The sequence below is a fragment of the Erigeron canadensis genome, chromosome 7 (genome assembly GCF_010389155.1).
Source record: "Erigeron canadensis isolate Cc75 chromosome 7, C_canadensis_v1, whole genome shotgun sequence".
Lineage (NCBI taxonomy): Eukaryota > Viridiplantae > Streptophyta > Magnoliopsida > Asterales > Asteraceae > Erigeron > Erigeron canadensis.
The window spans coordinates 9870294-9894163 of NC_057767.1; the positions used below are offsets into that span (position 1 = coordinate 9870294).

General features: G+C 31.5%; 3 protein-coding genes and 1 long non-coding RNA gene across 4 annotated transcripts; 2 read left to right on the top strand and 2 right to left on the bottom strand.

Annotated features, from left to right (window-relative positions):
• Positions 1–338: 338 nt before the first annotated feature.
• LOC122608935 (ethylene-responsive transcription factor ERF071-like) lies at positions 339–1838 on the top strand. The gene is made up of 2 exons (XM_043782005.1): positions 339–838; positions 1568–1838. Exons 1-2 carry the CDS (start codon positions 339–341, stop codon positions 1836–1838), a joined length of 771 nt encoding a protein of 256 aa, XP_043637940.1.
• Positions 1839–2168: 330 nt separating this feature from the next.
• LOC122607525 (protein DETOXIFICATION 30-like) lies at positions 2169–11333 on the bottom strand. The gene is made up of 8 exons (XM_043780514.1): positions 10921–11333; positions 9876–10417; positions 8180–8266; positions 3808–3864; positions 3456–3694; positions 2963–3081; positions 2791–2877; positions 2169–2501 (listed from the first exon to the last, which is right to left on the bottom strand). The coding sequence occupies exons 1-8, from the start codon at positions 11218–11220 to the stop codon at positions 2436–2438; spliced, it is 1497 nt and encodes a 498-aa protein (XP_043636449.1). The 5' UTR covers positions 11221–11333; the 3' UTR covers positions 2169–2435.
• Positions 11334–12620: 1287 nt separating this feature from the next.
• Positions 12621–16474, bottom strand: LOC122607526 (protein DETOXIFICATION 29-like). Its single transcript, XM_043780515.1, has 8 exons — positions 16116–16474; positions 15370–15911; positions 15095–15181; positions 14042–14098; positions 13670–13908; positions 13466–13584; positions 13198–13284; positions 12621–12835 (listed from the first exon to the last, which is right to left on the bottom strand). Exons 1-8 carry the CDS (start codon positions 16410–16412, stop codon positions 12770–12772), a joined length of 1494 nt encoding a protein of 497 aa, XP_043636450.1. The 5' UTR covers positions 16413–16474; the 3' UTR covers positions 12621–12769.
• On the top strand, positions 15911–16519 carry LOC122607527. The gene is made up of 2 exons (XR_006325063.1): positions 15911–16033; positions 16100–16519. It is a non-coding gene; the product is annotated as an uncharacterized LOC122607527 (long non-coding RNA).
• Positions 16520–23870: the final 7351 nt, after the last annotated feature.

Sequence of the window (23870 nt, forward strand, 5' to 3'; positions counted from 1 at the left end):
CGAACATGTGACCCTTGTTACAACATCTGGGTGTCCAACCACTGCGCTAGCATTAAACAATATGATCCCATCAAATTAAATTAATAACTCCAGTTACTATCAAATTAAATAGATTAGTAGGGAAATTTGATTTCGTTTAATAGCATGATACACAACTAAACAAGTAACCCTTTCTTTACATTTTTAAGCACATAAACGTGATGCACATGCAGTGATTTAACCTCAAAAAGTGACGGTTCTATGAACAAGGATTCTATAAAACGTAGCTGGCAATTTGGTTTTTAGTTATCTATACGTTTCCTATAAAAGACCTTAAAAACATCACACGCCACACAAAGATGTCGTCAAACCAGAAAATCTCATATGCCACTCTTTCCTTAGTAAATGTCACTACTTTGAACTATGATAAAGGATTGTCGGGTGCAGCTAAAACCCGAGCAGAACCAAAAGCAGCCCGTAAGAAAAAGGAAAGGCTGGCGGCGACTCGGGCTGATGAGAATACCGTGGAGTGGACACGTTATAGAGGAGTGAGACGACGACCGTGGGGAAAGTTCACGGCTGAGATGAGAAACCCGAATAAGAAAAGGGCCAGGCTGTGGCTAGGTACATTTAATACTTCAGAGGAAGCTGCATTGGCTTATGACAAAGCTGCTTTTAAGTTTCATGGCAAAAGAGCCAAAGTTAATTTTCCGCAGTTACTTGAACTTGGTGATGATAAGACAACCGCCACTCTCACATCTCCAACTCCTGTTGCCGCTACCACCACTAGCACCGGCGCCGCTACCTCCACGTCTGTAATTGTACAGAGTGTAGAAGAACAGCAAAAAATTCATCAATAGTATGTGCTTTTCTTACATATTCACACACATAAACGTATAGAATACAGGGATAGAGACAAAATCATTGAGTAAGCAAACTTATTAAAAAGTTGACAGAAAATAATGTGGAAACCCAAAATGTTTTTTTTACTGAATGAAAAACTATGTTACGCCTACTGCTAAACTACCTAAATACTATGGAACACAAGACTTTCATAGATATGTCTAGGATGGAACTATGATTAGAGAAATGATCGTTGAACCTTCACAATGAAAACTTTTGTGTTAGTCCCTTACTAGCTCCAATTGCACTTTACTCTGATAGAACGTGACAAATAATCTCGTGTTAAAAAGATGGGTGTCACAATTGAAATACAAACTAAGCAATATATACACGTAGAACGATTGACCACTCATATGTTGGAGGTAGTTCTCTTTGGAGAGGTCTTGGGTTCAAGTCTCTCCAAGGGGTTTGCATATATACACTGCCCGCCTGCGCTTAGACTCAAATGAAATACAAACTACATTTTCGGCTTCACTCAAATGTTATTCATGCTTCTCAGGCATAAATTGAAATACAAACTTTTAGGCTTTGACTCAAATGCTATTCATGCTTCTCAGGCATAAATAAGTGCAAACTATATTTTCGGTTTCCTATAATTTTTGACTTGATATCAGCAGATTTTTCGTACATGTTTATGTATATATAAGAAGTAGTATATTTATGCATTTTTGTATATTTGTTGTAGTAAAGGTGAGGACAAAGATAACTGCTCGCAGGATGATGCCGAAATGGATGTATTGAACTTGTACGATTCATTGCCCAAAACTCCGGTGGACGGACTAGCTGCATATCCTAGGACGAATTACAACTCTGCTGAGTCGGAGGGAAGTGAAAGCGAGTCATTTTGGGATTTCATAAAGGAAAGCACAATGCATTCGCCAATTATCAGCTCCACGTTTAAGGATTCACAATGGGATTTTTATTTAAACAAGTGGGAGTGTGAAGATCAAAATTAGTATTTTCCTGTTGGAACAATACAAAATACTCAACCCACCGGTTACTACCATCAGGGAGACTACGAGCGACGATATATATATATATATATGTATATATATATATATATAGATAACTCCTTGTTAGATTTATGACAAGTCCATAAGAAAATGAATTGTGTCGTGGTACAAACAGAAAATGGATATAAGAAAAATGCAAAATTTTAATTAATAATTAAAGTTAACAAATATAGCATTATCAAAGCAAAACAAAAATTTTCCCCCCATCTGGCGAAAGATGATAAAGAGAGAGCTTCGTCTATCAGTCATTCTATCTATAAATTGTAAAGAACAGAGAGAATAGAAATTATTTTTACTTCTCAATTCTCGATTTCATTCTTTGGTACAACCAAACAAGGAAAGTCTTTCCCATTCCCTTTCTCCCGTTTCCATTTGATCGGATCAAACATAATATAACAATGCACAGAAACTCGAAAATCATCTCTTAACTCAAATGATATATAAACTAATTATGAACTGCTTGCAAATGTTACATTCACCCAAAAGCAGAATCATACACAAATCACTTAACAAATACTTCCCTATTTTACCCCATCTAATTTATTGAACTTCAACCACATTCTTTTGACCCGACCATTCTTTAATTCTCTTGTCAGCTAAGGAGGCCTACAAATAAAAATATAAACTATCAATATAAGTTTTTCAAAAGATTGAAACTTGTTTACAATACTTATTCAATTCGTTACGAATAGTATGTCAATATGTCAATCCATAGAAGTACAGATTTAACTAAATCGTAGATAAAACCATCAGTTCGTTTTAGGTCAAATATGGAACTAGCTATAATGGGAAAATGTCAGATGGGCCAGAAAATGCCCCAGGGTCAGCCCAACAAGACCAAAAAGTACTGTTTTGACTCGAACCCATTTGACTCATTAATTAGTGTATGAAGTACCTCTTTGTCCCAGTTGGTTGTGTAACAAATGAAAAACAAGATCATGGTTTGTACCACGGTTCCGGTCAACATGCCGACCCATATACCCTGTAAAAAATATACATTTGTTAATATAGAGATACATTTTCATTTTGATTTGACTTGATTAGAAAGAAGTGAGATAGGGATCGACCTTGATGCCCCAATCTGCTACGAATCCAAGAGTGAGTCCCAAAGGTACACCAAAGATGTAGTAGCAGGCAATATTTATCTTAGCAATCGACGCTTGCCATCCTGCTCCGATTGCCACCCCTGCATATTCCACAAAATACTATTTCAAATATCATTTCACCACCTGTATAAATTAAACATGAAATTACGCGAAGTATGTACACTTCACGAATACATGTACCATACCTTTTATAAACAAACTTAATTACCATTTTTCATCATCTAATAGAGTTAAACTAGATTAACACAAAATATGTAGCAAATATCAGTAAACGGTAGCTCGTACATTATGTTTGGTTGGACTGAATGTAATAACGATGCAATAGAATGGACTAGGTAATGGAATGAACATAGTAATTTAATGAGTTATTATCATTCCATATTTTTCTTGCAGATACTTACAAGTCTTAGATAGAAAGAATAAGAATACTATCGGAATGAACAATTATACATACCAGTGAGTGCAGGTTGGATATTATTTATAATAAGGCAAGTTGCTAGCAATGGAGTTAGAGCATAAACTGCTTCTTGAACATCTAAACTATTTGCAAAGATGGCTGGATATTGATGCCGGAAAATGACTAGTAGAATGGCAAGGCAGGTACCGAATGCAAATGATGAAACTACCACCACACCGATTGCAAATTTTGCAGCCCTTGGGTGACCGGCTCCTAATTCATTCGACACCCTTACACTGTACCCAACAAAGCGCGCAAAATCAGTGTTTTGATTGACCATTGTATCAGTTTAACCACTTTTCTGCTTTTAACAAATAGAAAAAACAAGAGTGGCTCATTAAAGACTAACCTGATGGCTATGTTGAACCCAATTGCTATCATAACTGCCCAACCAACAATGTTAGTGCTGCATCAATAATATATCCAAAGAGAAAGTTTAGTTGACTAGTAAGTTTAAAACAAATTAGAGAAAAAGAAATTAAAAAAACTTATTATTGTCTATAACATCTTAGCAATTACTAGGGCATTCAAAGAACCTATAATACAAGACTCTTAACAAAAAAATCACAAAAATGAGTATTTGCAGTACAAAACCGTAGGCATAATCATGGTTGTCAATCTACTCCTTAGTACTTTATTACCTCTTAAGAATTTCAAAACTGCTGGTAACCTGGGGTACTAATCGGGTTACTAACCTGGGTATGACTTTGTTTATTATGTTCCTATATTTTATGCGGTTATTTGTGTACTATGGTTGCTAGAGTTTATGTACTGTGCACTGTGCTAAGGTTTTATTAGGCCGTGCGTTTGCTACTCTTCCCTACTCTTAAGGTAGCCATACCCAGCGGACCCAGCTGACAGGTATATTGTCTTATCATATTCTCGACAGACAGGTATAATCTCTTTACCCTATTACGGCTTTTACATCTTCTTGGTCGGAGGTCCTTATGGAAGCAGTCTCTCTACCTTTAGGTAGAGGTAAGACTGTCTACAGCTCACCTCCTCCATACCCTGCTCAGGGATTGGGTACAGTTGTTGTTGTTGTTGTTGTTGTTGTCATACAGTTCAAATTCACACTGTAACAATATTATTATTAGTGGTTGTCTACTATGCTGTTAATAGCAAATGATTATATGCTGTTTCACCTCACATTCTGGAGGGGGTTGAGTTTTTATTTCATCACATGTAAAAATTTATGTGAGGGCAGGGGTTGATGTTTGCAACATATACTCATATTTTCCCTATTATCTCTTCTCTTATATTAATTAAACAAAATTGTTTTCAAAATCTATTTTTAGAAAAATATTGAAATGGCAAGCCCTCATCATTTGCTAGCACAATTTCTAAAAAGATATGACATCATAATTTTTTGTGTTTTTATTTTCTTATTGCTTTTTTTTAGGGTTTAGTGTGTCGGAATGCAACAAACTATGCCCAAAATGTTATAGTGTGCACGAACTAATATTTTTCTTTATTGTATGCATACACTTAATAAAAAAGTTTATATCATGCAACTTTTTGTGACCGACCAATAAAAACCTTACACGTGGCCTATTAAAAAAAAAAAATTTACATGTGGCAGCTCATACGGGCTGCCACGTATACACATTGCATGATTTGAACATTTTTACTAAGTTTATGCATACAATAGAAAAAAAACGTTAGTTCGTACACACTATAACCTTTTGGGCATAGTTTGTTGCATTCGGCGCACTAATCCCTTTTTTTACCCTAAAATTAATGTTTATTTTCTTTAGCTATCTCAAACTTTCATCCCCTTTTCTATTCTCATATAAATAATTTTTAAAACATATATACAATGATAAATGAATAGTGTTTAACGTTAATATTAAACCTTTTTTTATTAAAATTTCGAATTTTCAAGTTTTTTTTTTCTATTATTGATCCGAATTTTTTTCTTGATATTAACGGAAAATGCCCATGTTAGAACCGATTTAACTTTAAAAACCCGGATTGAACCCGGGTTTGATTAGCTAGTTACATGGTATATAATAAGGGTTTAATTAGTAAACTTGTTACCAATCATATTTATAGATAGTTCCAATTAGATGTTTTTCTCATTTCTCTACAAGATTAATTAGTAACCCTTTCTAACCAATTGGGCCTCCTCCAAACTCCCATAGCCAATCAATATTCACACTCTGGGCCCCTTAACCTAAATTTTTGGCTCCGCTTTTTTACCCATAACGGTTAATCTTTCCAAATAGAATTATTATGTGCCTACCTAGTCGTTGCTCATTTTTGGGGCGCTTTATGAGGATACCACACAATCACACATGTGTGGAAGCGATTAAAGGTTGTAATCGTATGATAAAATTCATAATGTTTGACGTACACGTCATAGATGCATGCATATAAAGTTAAAAGTTATGTATAAGATGTCCAATCATACATTTATATTTTATTATAATATAATTGAATCAAGCAAACACAATCTAACAAAGGTAAACAGAACAAAAAAGCAATGAACCAAACAACGTAACACTAAAGAAGGTGACCACCGAAGAGACATGAAACATGAAACCTTAAAATTTTAAGTTAAAATTTTAATGTGAGTAGCGGCGAAACTTGAACGACAGTACCGGAGGGGTCAAATATTTTTGAAGTTTTAGGTTTTCTCTTTTCTATATCTATGTTTTGTTTTTGAGGGGTAAAAACACATAAAAGTTTGTATTTATTGTTAAATAATATATAATTGCTAAATATGATCCAAAATTTTAGAGGGACCATAACCCCTTTTGGTCATTCTTATCTTCCGCCACTGAATGTGAGTGAAATATTCTCAATAATAAATATATAAATTTTCTCAAAATTAAGTTTCTTTTGAAATTGGAGTTGTCACTAAATCCATATTAATTGTTCACAGTGCCGTCATTGAGAATTTATAGATCTCGACCGAGCTAGAAAAAGGACCCCTAAATTAGATGTAACGATTCATATTACTAAATTTATTGAGGTTATTAAGTTATCAAGTATAAATTTATAGAGGTTTTATTGTACATAAACTATTTTTTATAAAATGACGAAAAAAAGTATATTAATTAACATAACAAAAGTTTTTTTCAATGACATGTGAAAAAATTAAGAAATAAAATTAAAAATAAAATTTAGTAGAATCCATATGTCATCACTATGTAGTTTTATGAGGATTATTAAGATAATCTTAAAAAATATATATCATTTTACAAATTATAGTTAACGGAACAAAAAATTATTACAATTGAATACATTAATACATATAACTTGAATACACTTATACACTGTATACATTACATTAAAAGATGTAATAATATTTTATATTGTTATTTTATTGAAGAGTAGTCTAGGTCTACAAAGACATTAAAATATTTTGCGACTACATTCCAAGATTGTAATATATATATATATATATATAACTTTTTTCACTTGTAAAGAGATGTGTAAGTGAGTTTTTTTTATATAAGTTAAATTATATGGCTTAGTTTTTGGTTAATTGTTATGATTTGTAATAAGCTTAGTTAATTACACATATATTATCTATATCTATACAAAAAAAAAAAAAATTGGCCCCTTAAAAAATCGGACTTCGGCCCGTCGTCTACTTTGTCCACCACCTAAACCGGCCTTGATCGTTCACAATATTATAATAATAATAATAATAATAATAATAATAATAATAATAATAATAATAATATATGTTCTAATGCGGTGATTATGGTGCACAAAGAGGCTCCAATAAGTGTTCTGTCACAAGATGGAATGATCTACGTCTTACAGATCTTTTACTATTTAATTGGATACAAGGTAAAGACGCGTGTCTAGATGTGACATGCATTTCTCCCATTGCTAGTATGGGGACGACTCACCCGGGATAGATTTGCACAACGACATGAAGAAGAAAAAGAGGAAATATGCATGTAAATGTGCGGACAACGGATACAAACTTATACCATTCGTTTTTCTCTACTTGTAGGGAATTGGATAAGAGGTTTTTGGACACAATTTCACGCATTAAGTCTATTTTTAGCAGTCACTCAAATAATGCTAGAAGTAGTACTTTAATTTTTCATAGATATGTTTTGTATTCAAAACCGAGTGGGAGTATCATTTGTATCTACGCTTTCATCCAACTTTATGTAAAAGATTTCTTTTTCGAAGAAATCCTTATTATTTAAATAAATAATAATAATAATAATAATAATAATAATAATAATAATAATAATAATAATAATGTCACTTTACTCCATTTTGAAATGCTCACCTGATGCCAAAATAAGTGTCAATGTAAAGCGATGTTGATTTTAAAATGTAAAAATATATAAAAAGCCAGACTATCTTATACAACGACCGAAATATCCTTTGAATCAATCAATCATTTTAATACCTCAAAGACCTGAAGTTTCTTATGAAAAGTTCTTGATGTTTGACAATGACTCTGTATAATCCATGTCCGATGTATTCAAATATTATTCCTGGTAATTCAATATATAATTTGTTTAACTTCATTTCTCTATATAATAAAAGGGGAATCATATGCAGTGCTTATGTGCACTGCTAATTTTTTTTTTATATGTTTTTCAATTTGATCACATGGGGTACCGTACTGATCATTAACCCCATAATAAAACTTAATGCATAATGTAGTAAATCATATCATATCATATATATGTATATAATACTACTACGTATATTAATTAGAATGAATTTGAAACGCTACTAACCATATGGAAAGGGCATCAACTGCAACTTCTGCATTTTTCAGATATCCAGCAAAAAGTACCAATGCCATAAAATACCATGTTTCCAAGCTGGAGCAAACATATAAAACAAATTAATTTGAATGTAATTAATCATTGTTCGTATAAATGTAATTCATATTCATTTCTAGCCACCGTGAAAATATCTATTTATAAATTAAAGGACAAGTAAACCCGAGTTTTATATTAATACACATTTTGATGCTTTTTATAGTATATAAAAATAATATAAAACCGTTCTTCCATTAGAGTTGTTATTACTAAATAATATAAAACCGTTCTTCTATTAGAATTGTTATTACTTTATTCGTGTCATTGTAAATGTCTTAGTTTAAGTTTTCAAGTATTTTTTTTCCAAACTTTAGCCGTAAATATCTTTGTGTGTTATATATATTAGTTGATGAAATTTATATCAATAAAAAATATATTTAGCACTCAATTCAACCATATATTATATATCAAGTGTTATAAAATATATATATAAAAATATATATATGGTCAAAGTTATAGACAGAAGATTTAACAAGTCAAATCTGAACAATTAAAATGGAACGGAGGGTAATACGTTATTGCATATAAAGAAAAAGTAACTCGCAATGCCGTACTATTTTGTATATCGATGACCCGAACAAAATGCGTATTAAAGACTTCTTTTTTCTTTTAATATTCTTTATATATATATATATATATAGGTTTTAGGTAAAATAAAACAAGTATTAAAGTAAAACAAATAAAACAATAGGTTTCTCTTTACTGAAAATCACCATGCATCATGAAAATCATCGTGTATCAATTGTTTCGTGAATCTTCGTGCATCAATCTAACCATGATCTAAGGGTCAAGATCTTGTCTTATTTGTTTTACATTAATACTTGTTTTACAATACCCAACCCCTATATATATATATATATATATAGTAGAAATTCAGAGAGAAGATTCTTAAGGAGAGAAGGGAGTGAAGATTTGTTTTTTTAAAAATTTATTTTAGCTTTTTTTTTTCCTCATTTTTTCTTTAAATAACTCAATCCATATAAAAGTTTTAAAAAAAATTAAAATTTTTTTTCCCTAAACCGAGTTAGTGAGTATAAAATAAGAAGAAACAATTCCTTGAATTTGCCATTAATACTTTAACTTGGTCAAACGAAGGATATCTAGCTATATCTACCCCACTTATCACTGCTTAAGTGGGGTAGTAGATGATTTAACCTCTTGAAAAAAGACCAAAGTTTAAATCTTGATAATAATATTTTTTGATGTATTTAAATAGGGTAGTGTACTTTAAAGTTTTCTTTTAAAAACGAAAAATGGTATATCCATACCCATAATCATGTACATGGACCATGTAGGTTTAAAAATATGACCGATCAATTGGACCTTTTTAGTTAAATAACATATTTTTCCATGTTACAAGATACTGTTATACATTGAAGTTTTTTTAGATATGTTTCTTGTCAGATTATCTTATGATATGATGATATTGTCGTTATAAGTCATTTTTTTTTAAAAATTTTTTTATGTCAGGCTGCCTAACCCAAACAATTTCTACCCCCAACGTGACCGGCCACGTGCTAGTACTATGTTACTAGCAGAAAAAAAAAATAACAAAACAATAACAATGGTGACAAAAGGCAAATTGAATTGTAGTTTTAGATTGACTTACCAAAGCATTATAGCCGAAGCAAAAGATAGCTTGACGAAGCTCCACAGATTACTAAATGCACCCCAACTAAACCCGGACCATGCTCGCCCACAAGTCCCACTAAAAATGTACATCAACTGACCCACCACAATGAACCACCACGAAAAATTTAGCACCACCGCACCCCCGGCTAACCCCCAACCCAACTTCAACATAAACAACCAACTAAAAAATGTATGTAACACCAATGCCGCCCCGGCTATAAAAGCCATCACCATTATCTTACTTTGCGCTTGTAGAAACTTAGCTATAGGATAATTTAACGCGTAAGCAAAAAGTTGTGGTATCATCCATAATGCCAATTTCCCTGCAGCGTGTGCTATATCTTCCGTTTGACCAATTAACAAGAGTAATGGAGTCGCGAAAATGTAAAGATTCATCATAAGTAGACCGGTTACCAATAGTATAACCCATGATCTTTGCATGTATACTCCTAACATATCTATTTGCCCTGCTCCATATGCTTGCCCACATAATGTCTCCAAGGCACTCCCCATTCCAAGCTGTTTGAAATATTGTATATTTAATTAATCAATATACACCAATCAATCAAATTACTTGTTCTGTTTTTAGTTGTGCAAACTTTAATTTGTAACTATTTTAACGTGTCAGATACTTAGATACACCCCTTGTGATGTAACTAGAACGTGTTTGGGTCAGCTTAAAAATTAAGCTTATATATGATGTTTATCGGATTTGCCAATTTTTCAATAAGCTCGTTAAACTTTATGGGTTGTAGCTTAGTTATGAGGTTATCCATACTATTTAATATTCTCTTTGTAACATAAACAGAGAAACTATGGTATACTAATACTATATTTTGGCTAAATACAGCCCTAAGGACTGTATTTAGATATGTGGATTCATAAATAGATATATACTAAAACAAACAATCTCATTAATGTGTTTAGATATGAGGTTATCTATACTATATTTTGTATTTAGATACGTGGATTCATAAATAGATATATACTTACAAAAGTATATATATAAGGAGAATACAAACCATGATCCCTAACGAGAAACCAGCAATAACAGAGTTTTCAACAGCGAAAGCAGCAAGATCAAGAGTGCCAACATGACCTGCAAACGTTTGAGTCACGGCACCAAGGGAGTACCGACACACAGACGTAAATATAGCCGGGCCAGCGAGGTACCATAGCTTTTTAGACTCGATACCGAACTGAACGAAAAACTCTTTCGCTCCGGTGATTTGAGGAATATCTTCGATACCGGAACGAAAATGAGAGTTGTTATTTGTTACAGGTTTGGAAACTAAAAGTGGTGCATTTGGTTCATTTTCCATATTGGAATTTTTGATCACTTTGATTAGTTTAAAGTAGTTTTTGATAGACACAAAAGAGTTGTTATATGTATTTTTTTGACTTATGAGAAATGATGGCTTTGTCTAGTGATAGAGACTATGTAATTACTAATGTGTGTTTGTAGATTTTATATGTATACATTTATGCCACCTACCCTTTCAATGATTCGTCAAGGTTGGTAAAAAGATAGGACGTTGTAAGTTAATTTTATGGTACTAATGTTACAATTATAATAAGTAGCATCTTTGTTATCGGTATGTCTATCTCAATCATTGTTTGTAACATTTTAATGCAATATTTTAACAAATTTTGTACCATAAATTTGTATGTTCATGTTTGTAATTCTTCTTGGACTTATGTAATATGTTAGCATCAAGTTTTTTTTAAAAACTATTTTCTATGAAAAAGCTTGCGTATGATCCTTTCCTATATAGTATTGTATAGTAATAGTAATCATTAACATAAAGTAAACTTTTGTTTTCATTAGAATTTAGCATAACTGGACATTTAATGCCCCTTTATGTCTTTCAGCCAAATGTTGGTCACGCGTTCAAAACATTTGAAAGACATATTGGGAAGTCTTTGCCAATGAAGCGGAGCATGGGGGTTTTCTCTAGCATTAGCTAGTTTCCTTCAGAACAGTAATAGGACTTCCACCGCCAGTCATGCCCTCAGATTAACTGTGCTGGTGACGTGGTCGATCTTTACCAGACGATGAAGAGGCATGCCACTGAATCTAATCACTACTGCTGTTAAAAAAAAAAAGTTGGTGTTGTATATATAAAGTTTTAAGAAAAATACATGATGGTTATTTTAAAATAATATCATTTTTATTTTATTTCAATTTTTTTCTTCCATCATCACTAACACAATCGCCCATAGCCATCAAAAACCTAAAAATGCTATTTACAAATTGCATTTGACAATTTGAGTTCAAAACTGTAAATTATAATCTCAAAGCTAATTTCCCGATCTATATTTAAATTTAAAAATCTTAAATAATTGTTCTAAGTTATAACAAACTAAAACCTCTGTTTAATAAGAGTTCTTTATCTTTAACTTTTCTTCTTAACTAATAGTCAAATGCATGTATGTAGAAATCTTCAACAAAAGAATGATAGAAAGTCGCTCGTATTGATAGAAATCGAATAATCACGTTGAAGTTAACGGTGGAGTTATTAAGGAGCTAAAGGATGCTTCGTTCATTTTAAATAACACAACTTTTTATATAAATGTCATGTCAAAGCCTAAAGTTAACGTTGATTTCTCCGGTTAGTCTTTCTTAATCATAAAATTGGTCACTCCTTTTAATGTCAAACTTTTTCTCTGTCACTAATTGCAAAATACAACTATATACAAGCAATTTTAGCCAGGCAAAAAATTGACAAACTTTGAACATCAAATCAATTAAGGGTCGCAGAGTATTCCAAATTGATATTTTCAAGCGCAAATAGAATAATAGGTCCAACCAAAAACAAATCAACCATTAACATCAAAAATACATATGTGGGTTAGCTTCATTGAGCCATCTTATTGCTCTCCAGCCACCTCTTTTTGACCTGACCATTTTCTAATTCTTATTTCAGCCATAGACGCCTGCAATCAAGAAAAATATAAAACTTTATGTGCTCATTTTATACGACTTGTTGGTTTTCAACTGTAAGAATTCTATCGTAACCCAAAGCCCAAGAGTTTATTAAGTTGAGACACTAGTGTAAATTATTTCTTGCCCACTTTAATATGAATTCCTAGATCCGTCTCTGATCATAGATTAAATACGTAAAATGAAGCAAACCTTCCTTTTAGTCACACTAGTCATACGGCTAGTTCCAAAACGCAAATCCGAACACAATTTAACTAAATAATTTGAATTTGTGTAGACTAATTAATTAACTTGGTACATCAATTGAAATGCATTTGATTAATTAACACAATTTATTTTGGTGAAAAATGCATACCTCTTTATCCCAGTTGGTTCTGTAGCAAATCCAAATCAAGATGGTGGTTTGTACCACGGTTCCAGTCAACATCCCTATCCATATGCCCTGCGCGCAATGCTCAAAATCTTATATAACGCACCTTCATCTTCACAGAAAATTCATATATTGTGCAAATTTTAATGATTAATTCATGTTATCGATCAATCCTTTTGGATGTTACACACGTACAATTTTATTATTGTTCAAATATGATGGCATATAACAAGAATGAGGGGAAAGTACTTACTTTTACACCCCAGTTGGCCGCAAATCCAAGACATAGTCCCAAAGGAATACCAAAAATGTAATAGCATGCGATATTGATATAAGCAATTACAGCTTGCCATCCTGCCCCAATTGCCACCCCTGCATATACCATATGAAAATTAGTTAATTATTTATTACTTCTAGACTTTTTTGATAATCACTTATGCATAAAAAAAAAATCTACCAGAGAGTGCGGGTTGAACATTGTTAATGATGAGACAAGCTGCTAATAACGGCGTAAGAGAATAAACGGCTTTCTGAACTTCTAAACTATCAGCAAATAAAGCTGGATACTGATGCCGGAAAATGCCTAGGAGGATGGCAAACAGAACGCCAACAAGAAACGCTGAAATCACAACCACTACTACAGAAAACTTGGCAGTTCTTGGATGGGCTGCTCCTAATTCATTTGATACCCGAACACTGCAATCAAATATTATATATAATTGAGATTTCGTTATAATATTTAGGTGATTTTGGTTTGCTTAATTTCATTCTTTTATCCAAATGAATATTTTGATTTTTGAAGTAATATTATTTTGTTTTAAAAACTTGCCTTACAGCTGCATTGAATCCAATTGATGCCATAATTGCCCATCCAAGAATGTTTGTGCTGCAAAATTTGTCAAAGATGATATGTTTAAGTGACTCAATGGATTCTAGAATATAAACTACTGACTGATCGATAACTTTAAAAATCATTAGCCCGCATAATTAGTTATTGTTAAATTGTGACAAGAAATTAATGTGGAAGGGAAACGATAATTGTACCACTATTTTTGATTAAATGACCACAATGTACTATTTTTACAGTACAGTACAAATCAGTAAGTGTGGAATACAGAATCAAATCTCAATGATCATGGGTTTCAAATTCATGTATTTTCATGGTTGATATATAGTTGCGTTTATATCATGTTTATTTAACTACATAGTACAAAACAAAAAGATCAAACATTATAAAAGAATAAACAAATTCAGAAAATAACAAGAGTACCAGACAAGAGAAAACAAAAGTGTTTGTTAATATATGCCTAAAAGTGATGACAAGATTGCGGTCAATGAAGCCTTTTAAATATTGATCATCTTTTCGGAAGATAATATTTTTTCTTAATTTCAACGACAGTTCTAAATTTCTAATTTCCTATCTCACTTTTAAATTACTCCTAATAATACAATTCTTGTAAAACGCATGAGGTAAACTAATGTTACGTTGACATTCATGACCACTATATATCTATCCTTTGTACCATTTACTTAAAAATCATTATACAACTTGTAATATATAAAAACAACAAAGAGAGCGTAAAGCATTCTACCTTATACGTCTAATTAATTAAACAATTCTGTTATGAGCAGCGATAGTCTAAAAACCAAAATGTTGGCATAACTTCATAATAAAAAATTCTAAGTTATATACTTAAGTTTAAGTATGGAACCTCACATATTATTTTTATAATCCATAAAATTCATGAGGTCATGTGATTTAATTAAAATTCAATAAATATTAAAAAATTAGTATGTGAAAAATTTCACCCCTAAATTTAGATACCGACATCAATATATTCACTTTTCCTAAAGTAGTAATATAATAAATAAGAATAACAACCATATTGAGAGTGCATCGACGGCAATTTCTGCATTCTTTAAATATCCAGCAAATAGGACCAACGCCATAAAGTACCATACTTCCAAACTGCAACAAAAATTTAAAGCACATTATTTTAACTCAAAATATCATAAACATATTATTGGTCTCACAAAAAATCATATAATAATAATAGTATGTTTCCAGCACGCATCCCTTTACTAAACATGTTGATCACGTTATTTATAAATTTACTTTTATATTTGTACATACTTTAAAAGACTAATCTAACGTACCATAACATGATAGCCGATGCAAATGAAAGTTTAACGAACCCCCAAAGATTACTAAACGCGGCCAAGCTAAATCCTGACCAAGCTCGGCCACAAGTTCCGCTATATATATAGATCATTTGCGCGATAACCATGAACCACCAAGAGAGGTCAAGCACCAAAGCTCCACCGGCTAACCCCCATTCGAATTTAAGCATAAACAACCAACTAAAATACGTATGCAGGACTAACGCCACCATAGAAATATAAGCCATCACCATTATCTTACTTTGTGCTTGTAGAAATTTGGCAATCGGATAGTTTGCAGCATATGCAAATAGTTGTGGAATCATCCATAGAGCCATTTTTCCTGCTGCGTGTGATATGTCTTCGGTTTGGCCAATTAAGAGAAGTAATGGAGTCGCGAAAAGGTAAAGAGGTAACATAATTAGAGCTGTGACAAATAGTATTACCCATGATCTTTGCATATATATTCCCAACATGTCAATTTGACCTGCTCCATATGCTTGCCCACATAATGTCTCCAATGCACTTCCCATTCCAAGCTGTATATCAGGGACAGAGCCAAAAACTTTTATGTCAAGGTTTTAGAACTACATTTGAACAAAGTATAATATAATTTGACAATAAAGAGCTATCTCGCTTTGCGAACCCAGAATCAGAACAGGTGAGCCTCTTTCGCCAATTGGGTATTTTTTTTTATTTATTATTTTTAACAAAAGCATATATGTAGATGTATATATACTAACCAGGATGCCTAAAGAGAATCCTGCAATAACCGAGTTCTCCACCGAGACAGCTGCAAGATCAAGAGTTCCAACATGACCCGCGAACGTTTGAGTGATGGCGCCAAGTGAGTATTGACAAACAGAGGTGAAGATAGCAGGACCAGCAAGGTACCAAAGCTTTTTTGACTCCACACCAAATTGTACGAAGAAATCATTTATACCTTTAATCGGATTGATATCATCTGCATCTCCAGTGAAGTGAGCATTTGTTGTTACATTTTTGGATGTAAGAAGTGGAGTTTCCTGATTAGTATCCATTGAATTATTATTCCACAAGAGTGTGTGACAGGAATGCAGAGTATGTACAATTAAAATTTAAATATTAAGGCCTATTGACATATTTATGCTTGACATATATTTATTTATAGATCTTGTGCACATAAAACACACACTTACCTTTCAATCATTTGTAAGAGCTGACGTCTTTTCATACAAAGTAACTCATAATTAATAAACTAATCATTTGATGCTCTAAACAACTTCTGAAAAAGGATTCTATTTTAATTAGGGTAGGTAGGGCTTATATTAACGGACTGAAGATCTCCAACCCTATCCCGACACATACAAAATTTAGGATATAATTTTTATCCTTAATTCACCCGCACCTGACCGTATGACCCGATTACATAGAGGTTAATTGGTGGGCAAATTAATTGGTTTTGGATCAAGTACGTATAATATTACAATTTTTATAAACAAAGTAACTAATAATAAACCTAATCTATAATCTATATCTATAATCTACCAATAATCTATATCTATCTATACTATATATAATTATATATCTATATCTATATAAATATTAAAACAATAGTTATCCTAGCATCTCAAAGTCTTCTACAATTTAAAGCTATTTTTAAAAATTGCCACATAGGTCTTTATCTGACATCTCTATATTTTTTTACAATATATAAATCTACAAAATTATATTATCTAAAACTATTAAATAAAATAAAAATAAAATCTATATATAAACAAAATCTTACAAAAATAAAAGTAAAAAATCACATTTTATATCATAATAGAAACCATGTAAATTTAAAATCTATTTTTAAAATTGGAAAATATTTGGTTTTCAAATTATTTATTTCTTAATTTTACTATCTAATATAACCAATATTATATATCACATTGTAATATAGTTTTTTATCCTTTTCGTGATGGTGATTTCACGTTTTAGAAAAACTATTATCAATTACTAGGTGAATTCAACATAATTTGAATCATAGGTTTGTTCTTTGTAATCTAATTATAATTTGAATTTGGTTTCCAACTATATCTAATTAAAGCTTTTCAACTTTTATGAATTTTATTATTTGATGAAGTAAGTTTTATGAAACTATTTTCTTTGAAAGAGTGTGATGAAATTCTAATAAATCACATATCACTTTGCAAAAAATAAAAGATTGTTAAGATTTTACATTATATTTACATTTTAACTCCATTTTATGTTCATTAGTATTGCATGAAGTATAATATGTGATAGTTAATATGAATATTTGATAACGTATGTTTTTATATAAATGCAAAGATTTTCATAAATAATAAGAGTTATGTTTTGAATTTATCTATTTCAATAAATGTAAAAATTTCCATTTAATATAGATTTATATGTACATGCCAAAATAATGTATAGTTGTTAAAAGTTATTATAAATATTCATATAACTAAAACAACATTTTTAAATAACCGCACATCGTGCGGGTAAAAGACCTAGTGTATATATATATAAAGCAAATTTTATCTAAATTTTCAACATTTAACTTAAATTTTCAATATTGATTTTAAATACTTCCCAAAAATGTCCTTACTATCTATTATATATTTACTTATAATAACTATAATACTCGCTCTCTATCCTCAAATCTCAACCAGTCAATTTTTTTTCCCTCCGGCATAAATCATTTTATTTTTCTAATTCATTCAAAATGTTTTATCTTAAAAACCGTATATCGATAAATTATAAAAATTATATGGGTGTTCTTAAAATTTCATGCTCTTTCATTAGAGTGGTCATTCGATATACTTTCGACGGATTTTTAAATTCGATGACGGAGCCCGTACGGCTAAGGGCGGATCCCGTCATGTAGATCACCCCATCACCGCCACAGCCACCGCCATTACATCACCACCCCGCTATCACCTCTATCACCGCTGCAATGCGCGGGTACCGTTCTCGTAATATCTAACAAAACAAATCGGCATTTTTTCCCATAAACTTTCCGTCTTTGAAAACCAAAATACCCCTCTCCTTTATTTACCAATTTAAACATTTCCATTTAATATACTTATACTACCTTAATGAAATAATTTACAATATATATCCTTTAACCCTTAAAATAACCACCCTACCACCTTTAACATCAATTATTTTTATATTACCACCATCTTCGCCCCCACCACCGTCACGTCTATCGATGTCGACACTACCGTCACTACCACCTTCGCCACCCGTTGCCGCCATCATTACCCTTACCGCCGCTGCATTGTGCAGGCATAAATATAGTTATAAAAAACTTACTAAAGGCAATAGTAAGTACCGAGATTAATAAATTCTTTTTATTATAAATTAAATTTACGAAATTGGAAACAAAACAACTTAGAGAGGGGTGGAAGCTCTACACGTTTTTTGTTAAAGAATTAGTAATTGGTGGGGGAAATAGTAAGTATACATCAGCAATAGTAAGTACACATCAGCAATCACCTACTAACCGCACAACATCTAAGATCATTCGTAACCGTTTACCCTTTTACGTATATTTTTTCCTGCCACGTCAGCATCATCTTCTCATTTCTTTCACCTTCTACTTTTGCCCTTAACCATTCACCTATCATTTGGTACCCACTTTATTTAATTAAATACACTTAATCAATATGTAAAATAAAGTAACATTATTAAAAACACAATACATTTAATCATTTGGTCTTCACATTTTGTCTATTTACCTAGGTGATCACAATCACCTACCTTTCTTCACCTTCACTCATCACATATACCCCTTAACCCTTCACCCTTTTCATCTTTACCTTTCACCTACCTTTTTTACTTACCTTTACAAATGATCTAATAATCAAACCACACCATATTTTCTTATCTACTAAAAAAATAGTTATTCAAATGATTTATCGAGCACGTTTTGTCATTTTGATTTACTCAAATTGACTTTTGATAGTAATATTGACTTTCCATATTATAACAAGTATGACTCACAAAAAACTTTAATTATTAATCATATTAATAGCTAAATTAAATTCGCACGTTGTGCGAAATAACTAAGAACATAAATAAAAAAAATACAATAACTGACAATTATATTATTAGTCATAATTTATGATAATATAAAAACTGACTGATACAAGCAATAAACTTATAGTTTATGAATATATGAGATACGTCAAATACTTAAAAGCATGACTAATGAAACATAAATAGTTTATAAATCATACAAATCTTTCTTATGATATATAATTATTTAATATAATATATGAAATGACTAGACTCGATAGTCCGAAAACGCAGAAAGATTTTTTTCTTTTTTACACCCACTGCGCCGCAGTGGAGTTGAGCACTCCCACTGCGCCGCAGTGGGAAGTCTCGGAATCAAATCTGGAACAGTCCCACTGCGCCGCAGTGGGTTTGACACACTCCCATTGCGCCGCAGTGGAAGGAACAATATTTTCAGCCGTGGGATTCCACTGCGCCGCAGTGGACACCAGTTCAGCAAACCAAAACTCATTCCAATACTTGATCAAACTTACAACCTCCACATTTCAATATGAACTTCATAAAGCAAATTTCAGAGGTTGCCAAGTACAACATAGATACATTAACATACCTACAATATCATCTTGTTTCAAATTTCATGAACGCCATTAAATGGGTCATTACCCAAGTTGACACTTTTCATGCCAACTATACCATTCAAGTTTCACAAGGTCGAAATGACACATTAAGACCATATTTGCGGAAATAAACCAAAACCAAGTTTACCAAGGAAGACAATGCATCAAGAGCCATGATGAGGTGGAATATCTAAGTATCTACCAAAATAAACACCATACTTCCAAGTATGGTCAAACCTTCTACCTTCAAATCTTCCAAAAGAACTTTAACTTCAAGCTTCTAATAATTCAACTAGTTCTTTCTTCCGGAACTGCCTATAAGAAAACATCAACAACTAATATATAAGCAAAGGCTTAGTGACTATACTTGCATACATTTACGAATATGAAGGAGGGCAAAGTATAAGGACTTTCACATGTAACCTATGGCATCGTCATGTCACATTTACATATTCACCTTGCACACTAACATCACATATATGGATCCATATAAGCTAAACAACATAATCATGATCATCTATCGGGGTTCTTAGGCCACCGGAGGTTCTTAGGCCTCAATAGATCAACCATCGGGGTTCTTAGGCCCCGGAGGTTCTTAAGCCTCAACAAATACTATGCCCCACATGGGCTAATGCCGCATCAATTATCACACATAGACAAATAAACTTCTACATGGTGGTCGACACCACCATGGACAAAAGGCTTCAACATGTGTGGTCAATTGATCCAACATATACATAAAGGTATGCAAATATACTCACCTCCTCCGCAACAAGGAAAATAACGCTAAAACGAATAAGCACAAGGGAGCTTCAACCTATGATCATGTCGTAAAAATGCATAAGCTTACATTCACAACTTGACTAGCTCAACCTAGTCGTACTCAATCACTAGCCTTTTTCTAAACCCAAACCCAACCCATTTGTCATTGAGTTACTTTTATGCTTAACACAACATTAGGTAGTTCATCCTACCATTTTCATCCATATTTCAATAACTAACAAAATTCATCTTTTCTTACAAACTCAATTTATCGCATTGAACTTATCAATTTCATACTTAAACACATCATTTAAATCAATGACAACTAGGTTAACTAAGGAATTGGGATAAATTAACCATAATTTACATTCTAGCAAAAACCCCAAATTGGTTCACTCCACGAACCCTAATTCAAAAGAAAGATGAAAACTAATTAGGGGAGAATCAATACCTCAACAAACAATAAGTTAATTCAAGAATTAGGTTGGAAATTCTTCTTGCCCTTTTTTCTCTTTGAAATTCGGCCACCACCACCCTCCACCACAAACCCTAACTTTTTAATTTCTTGATAAGGACTAATGGTGATGATTATTATTATGATTTCTATCCTTAGCTTGAAAGAATTAAACTTTGATTTTGAATAAGGAAATGAAGGAGATGCATGGAGATATGAAGAAGAAGATTAGTGGAAGTGTGAGTAATGAAGAATGGATGTGGCTGGCACATTATGGGGATGCTACGCCCCATCTAATTTCTTGGTAATATAATAACCGCTATCCGTTAAAGTTTCAACTAAATTAACCCCATATCTAAAAATAAAATACTAGGAAATTAATTTAATGTCTAAACTATGAAGAGGAGTTAATTTCTTTTACCTTAAAATCTTGGGGCGTTACAATATAATAAATATTTTTCAAAAAAATAAACATAATATAAAAACAATCTTATTTGATAAAAGATAATTATCATTGAGTTATAGAAAAACATAGTATAATGTATATAAACATCTTTGCACTTATATAGAAAATAGAAAAATAAATATTAATGATTAGGATTATGGTTGATGATTAGAAATAAAATTAATGATTAAGATGATACATGACAATATAAATATAACAATTTAAATGAAAAAAGTGACACCTCATTAAAAATTTAATGTGGTAAAAAACTAAAAATGATAGCTAAAAAAAAACATATATTCTATTAGGTATACAGAGAGACTAATAATAATAGTGTTAATAATTAAGGATCGAGCTATCATATATTTTAAAAAGGTTTAATATATAATTGTAGTGGATATAAAAAGGATTTTTTGTTAAGCCCATTATAACGTACATATATTTTAAAGGATGGAAACTTTTAGATATATGTTAGATGACTCAAGATAATATTTTTAAAATAAATAAAATAAAATAGATAAAATATAATTATAATTATATTAGAACTCAAGTAAAATATCCAAAATTAATTCAAAAAAAATTCTTTTAATAAGAATACTAATAACCGTAACTTTGTAATGAAGAAATCTATATTAATAAGTCTAAAGGAATATACTTGGTTTAATTTTTTTTATTATTAATTAATGATGATTAGGATTAATGATTAGGAATAATTTAAATGACTTGGAATGCTTAAATTTATGAAATTAATGGAAATATGACACATAATGAAAAATCTTATATGATATTCTCTCATAATTAGCAACTAAATAAAAAATTATCCTCTCTTAGTTAGAGATATTATATATAAAATCTCATTAGTTTATATATTTTTTCAACACCAATTATATTAATATTATATTTTTTTCGAGTGAGCAGGGTCTATTCGTCCCACTTATCAACACTTACGTGTTTCGAACAGGATGTCATTTGAATTTTCAGGGAACCACTGAGGAAGGTAAACCTCCTATTAACTCGTTAAACAATACGACGATTAATAGGAGTAAAACCAATTATTCGATCTCATCATCAATGCCATCTATCACTTTGTTCACTTTTGGCGATAACATGATCTGTTTTTCGGAAAAATATATATATATAGGCCTACGAAGCTTTTTGAATATCATGATTGTTCCTCGAAAACATATATGTGGGCCTATGCAAGATGATGGGTGCTACTAAGGTGTTTTAAAAGTTAAATAAGAGATTATATGTATGTATATATTTAAATGAAAATACGTAGTTGTCATCTATATGAGTTTAGGTATAAACTCTCATATTTAAAATAATTTGAATAACAAGTTAGTAGTTATTAGTTATCATTCAAGACACCACACTGACATCCAATTGGACATTATGCGGAGCTCAACCATGTATGTCTGGGATGGAACTCAGGACTCTCAAACCCCCTCCCCCCCCCCTTTTTATAATTCACTCATACATCTTAAGTGAGATTCGAACCCTGGTATATATTCCCAAGGTTAAAAAAACCTTACTAATGGGTCATCAAACCATTGACACTCCGAGATGTTTGTTTATTATTAAATCTATAAAGAAACATAAGGCCTAATAATCTATTCATTATACAATAAATATTAAAAAATTTGTATGTAAAAAGTTTTATACCTACTTAAATGTAGGCACATGACAACCACAAATTCACTTATCTGATAGTTAAAGAACCGGATATATAAACTCGATATATAAATTCGCTTAGTAACACCTAATGTACTAGATACCCAAAAAATCATCTAAAACCTACAATAATATCCTACCTGTTATGACTTTTTACAAAAAAAACCATCAAATATATCGCAAACCATTTTCATTTTAGCAAAATCACAAACCATGACTTGAAACACAAGCTATGATCGATTAGCAATTTTTACAAACCTGGCTTCCTAAATCCGAAGATCGTAAGCCATGGTTTGCAATTTTCTTAAAACGCAAGTCATGATTTGTTTTACTTTAACAATTGTTTTACAATAAACAACCTATATACGTGTTAGTCTTAATGATCGTAAGATTTATGGATTAACTATTTATTATTTTATGTTATAACTTCTTTTACATGGAAAATAACTTTATAACAAATTATACAATTTTAATGCCTATATTTGATATATATAGATATATATATATATATATATATTATATAAATAAAAGAAAATTG

Bases quoted from the DNA above. Each gene is read 5' to 3' on its own strand.
- LOC122608935 (XM_043782005.1), top strand. From the start codon at position 339: ATGTCGTCAAACCAGAAAATCTCATATGCCACTCTTTCCTTAGTAAAT. The intron at 839-1,567 runs GTATGTGCTTTT...TATTTGTTGTAG, and splicing joins CAGCAAAAAATTCATCAATA to TAAAGGTGAGGACAAAGATA.
- LOC122607526 (XM_043780515.1), bottom strand. From the start codon at position 16,412: ATGGATACTAATCAGGAAACTCCACTTCTTACATCCAAAAATGTAACA. The intron at 15,182-15,369 runs GTACGTTAGATT...TTTTTGTTGCAG, and splicing joins GCATCGGCTATCATGTTATG to TTTGGAAGTATGGTACTTTA. The intron at 14,099-15,094 runs GTTGTTATTCTT...CAAATTTTGCAG, and splicing joins GTCGATGCACTCTCAATATG to CACAAACATTCTTGGATGGG.
- LOC122607525 (XM_043780514.1), bottom strand. From the start codon at position 11,220: ATGGAAAATGAACCAAATGCACCACTTTTAGTTTCCAAACCTGTAACA. The intron at 3,865-8,179 runs GTTAGTAGCGTT...TTATTGATGCAG, and splicing joins GTTGATGCCCTTTCCATATG to CACTAACATTGTTGGTTGGG. The intron at 3,082-3,455 runs GTATGTATAATT...TGGAATATGCAG, and splicing joins TATCCAACCTGCACTCACTG to GGGTGGCAATCGGAGCAGGA.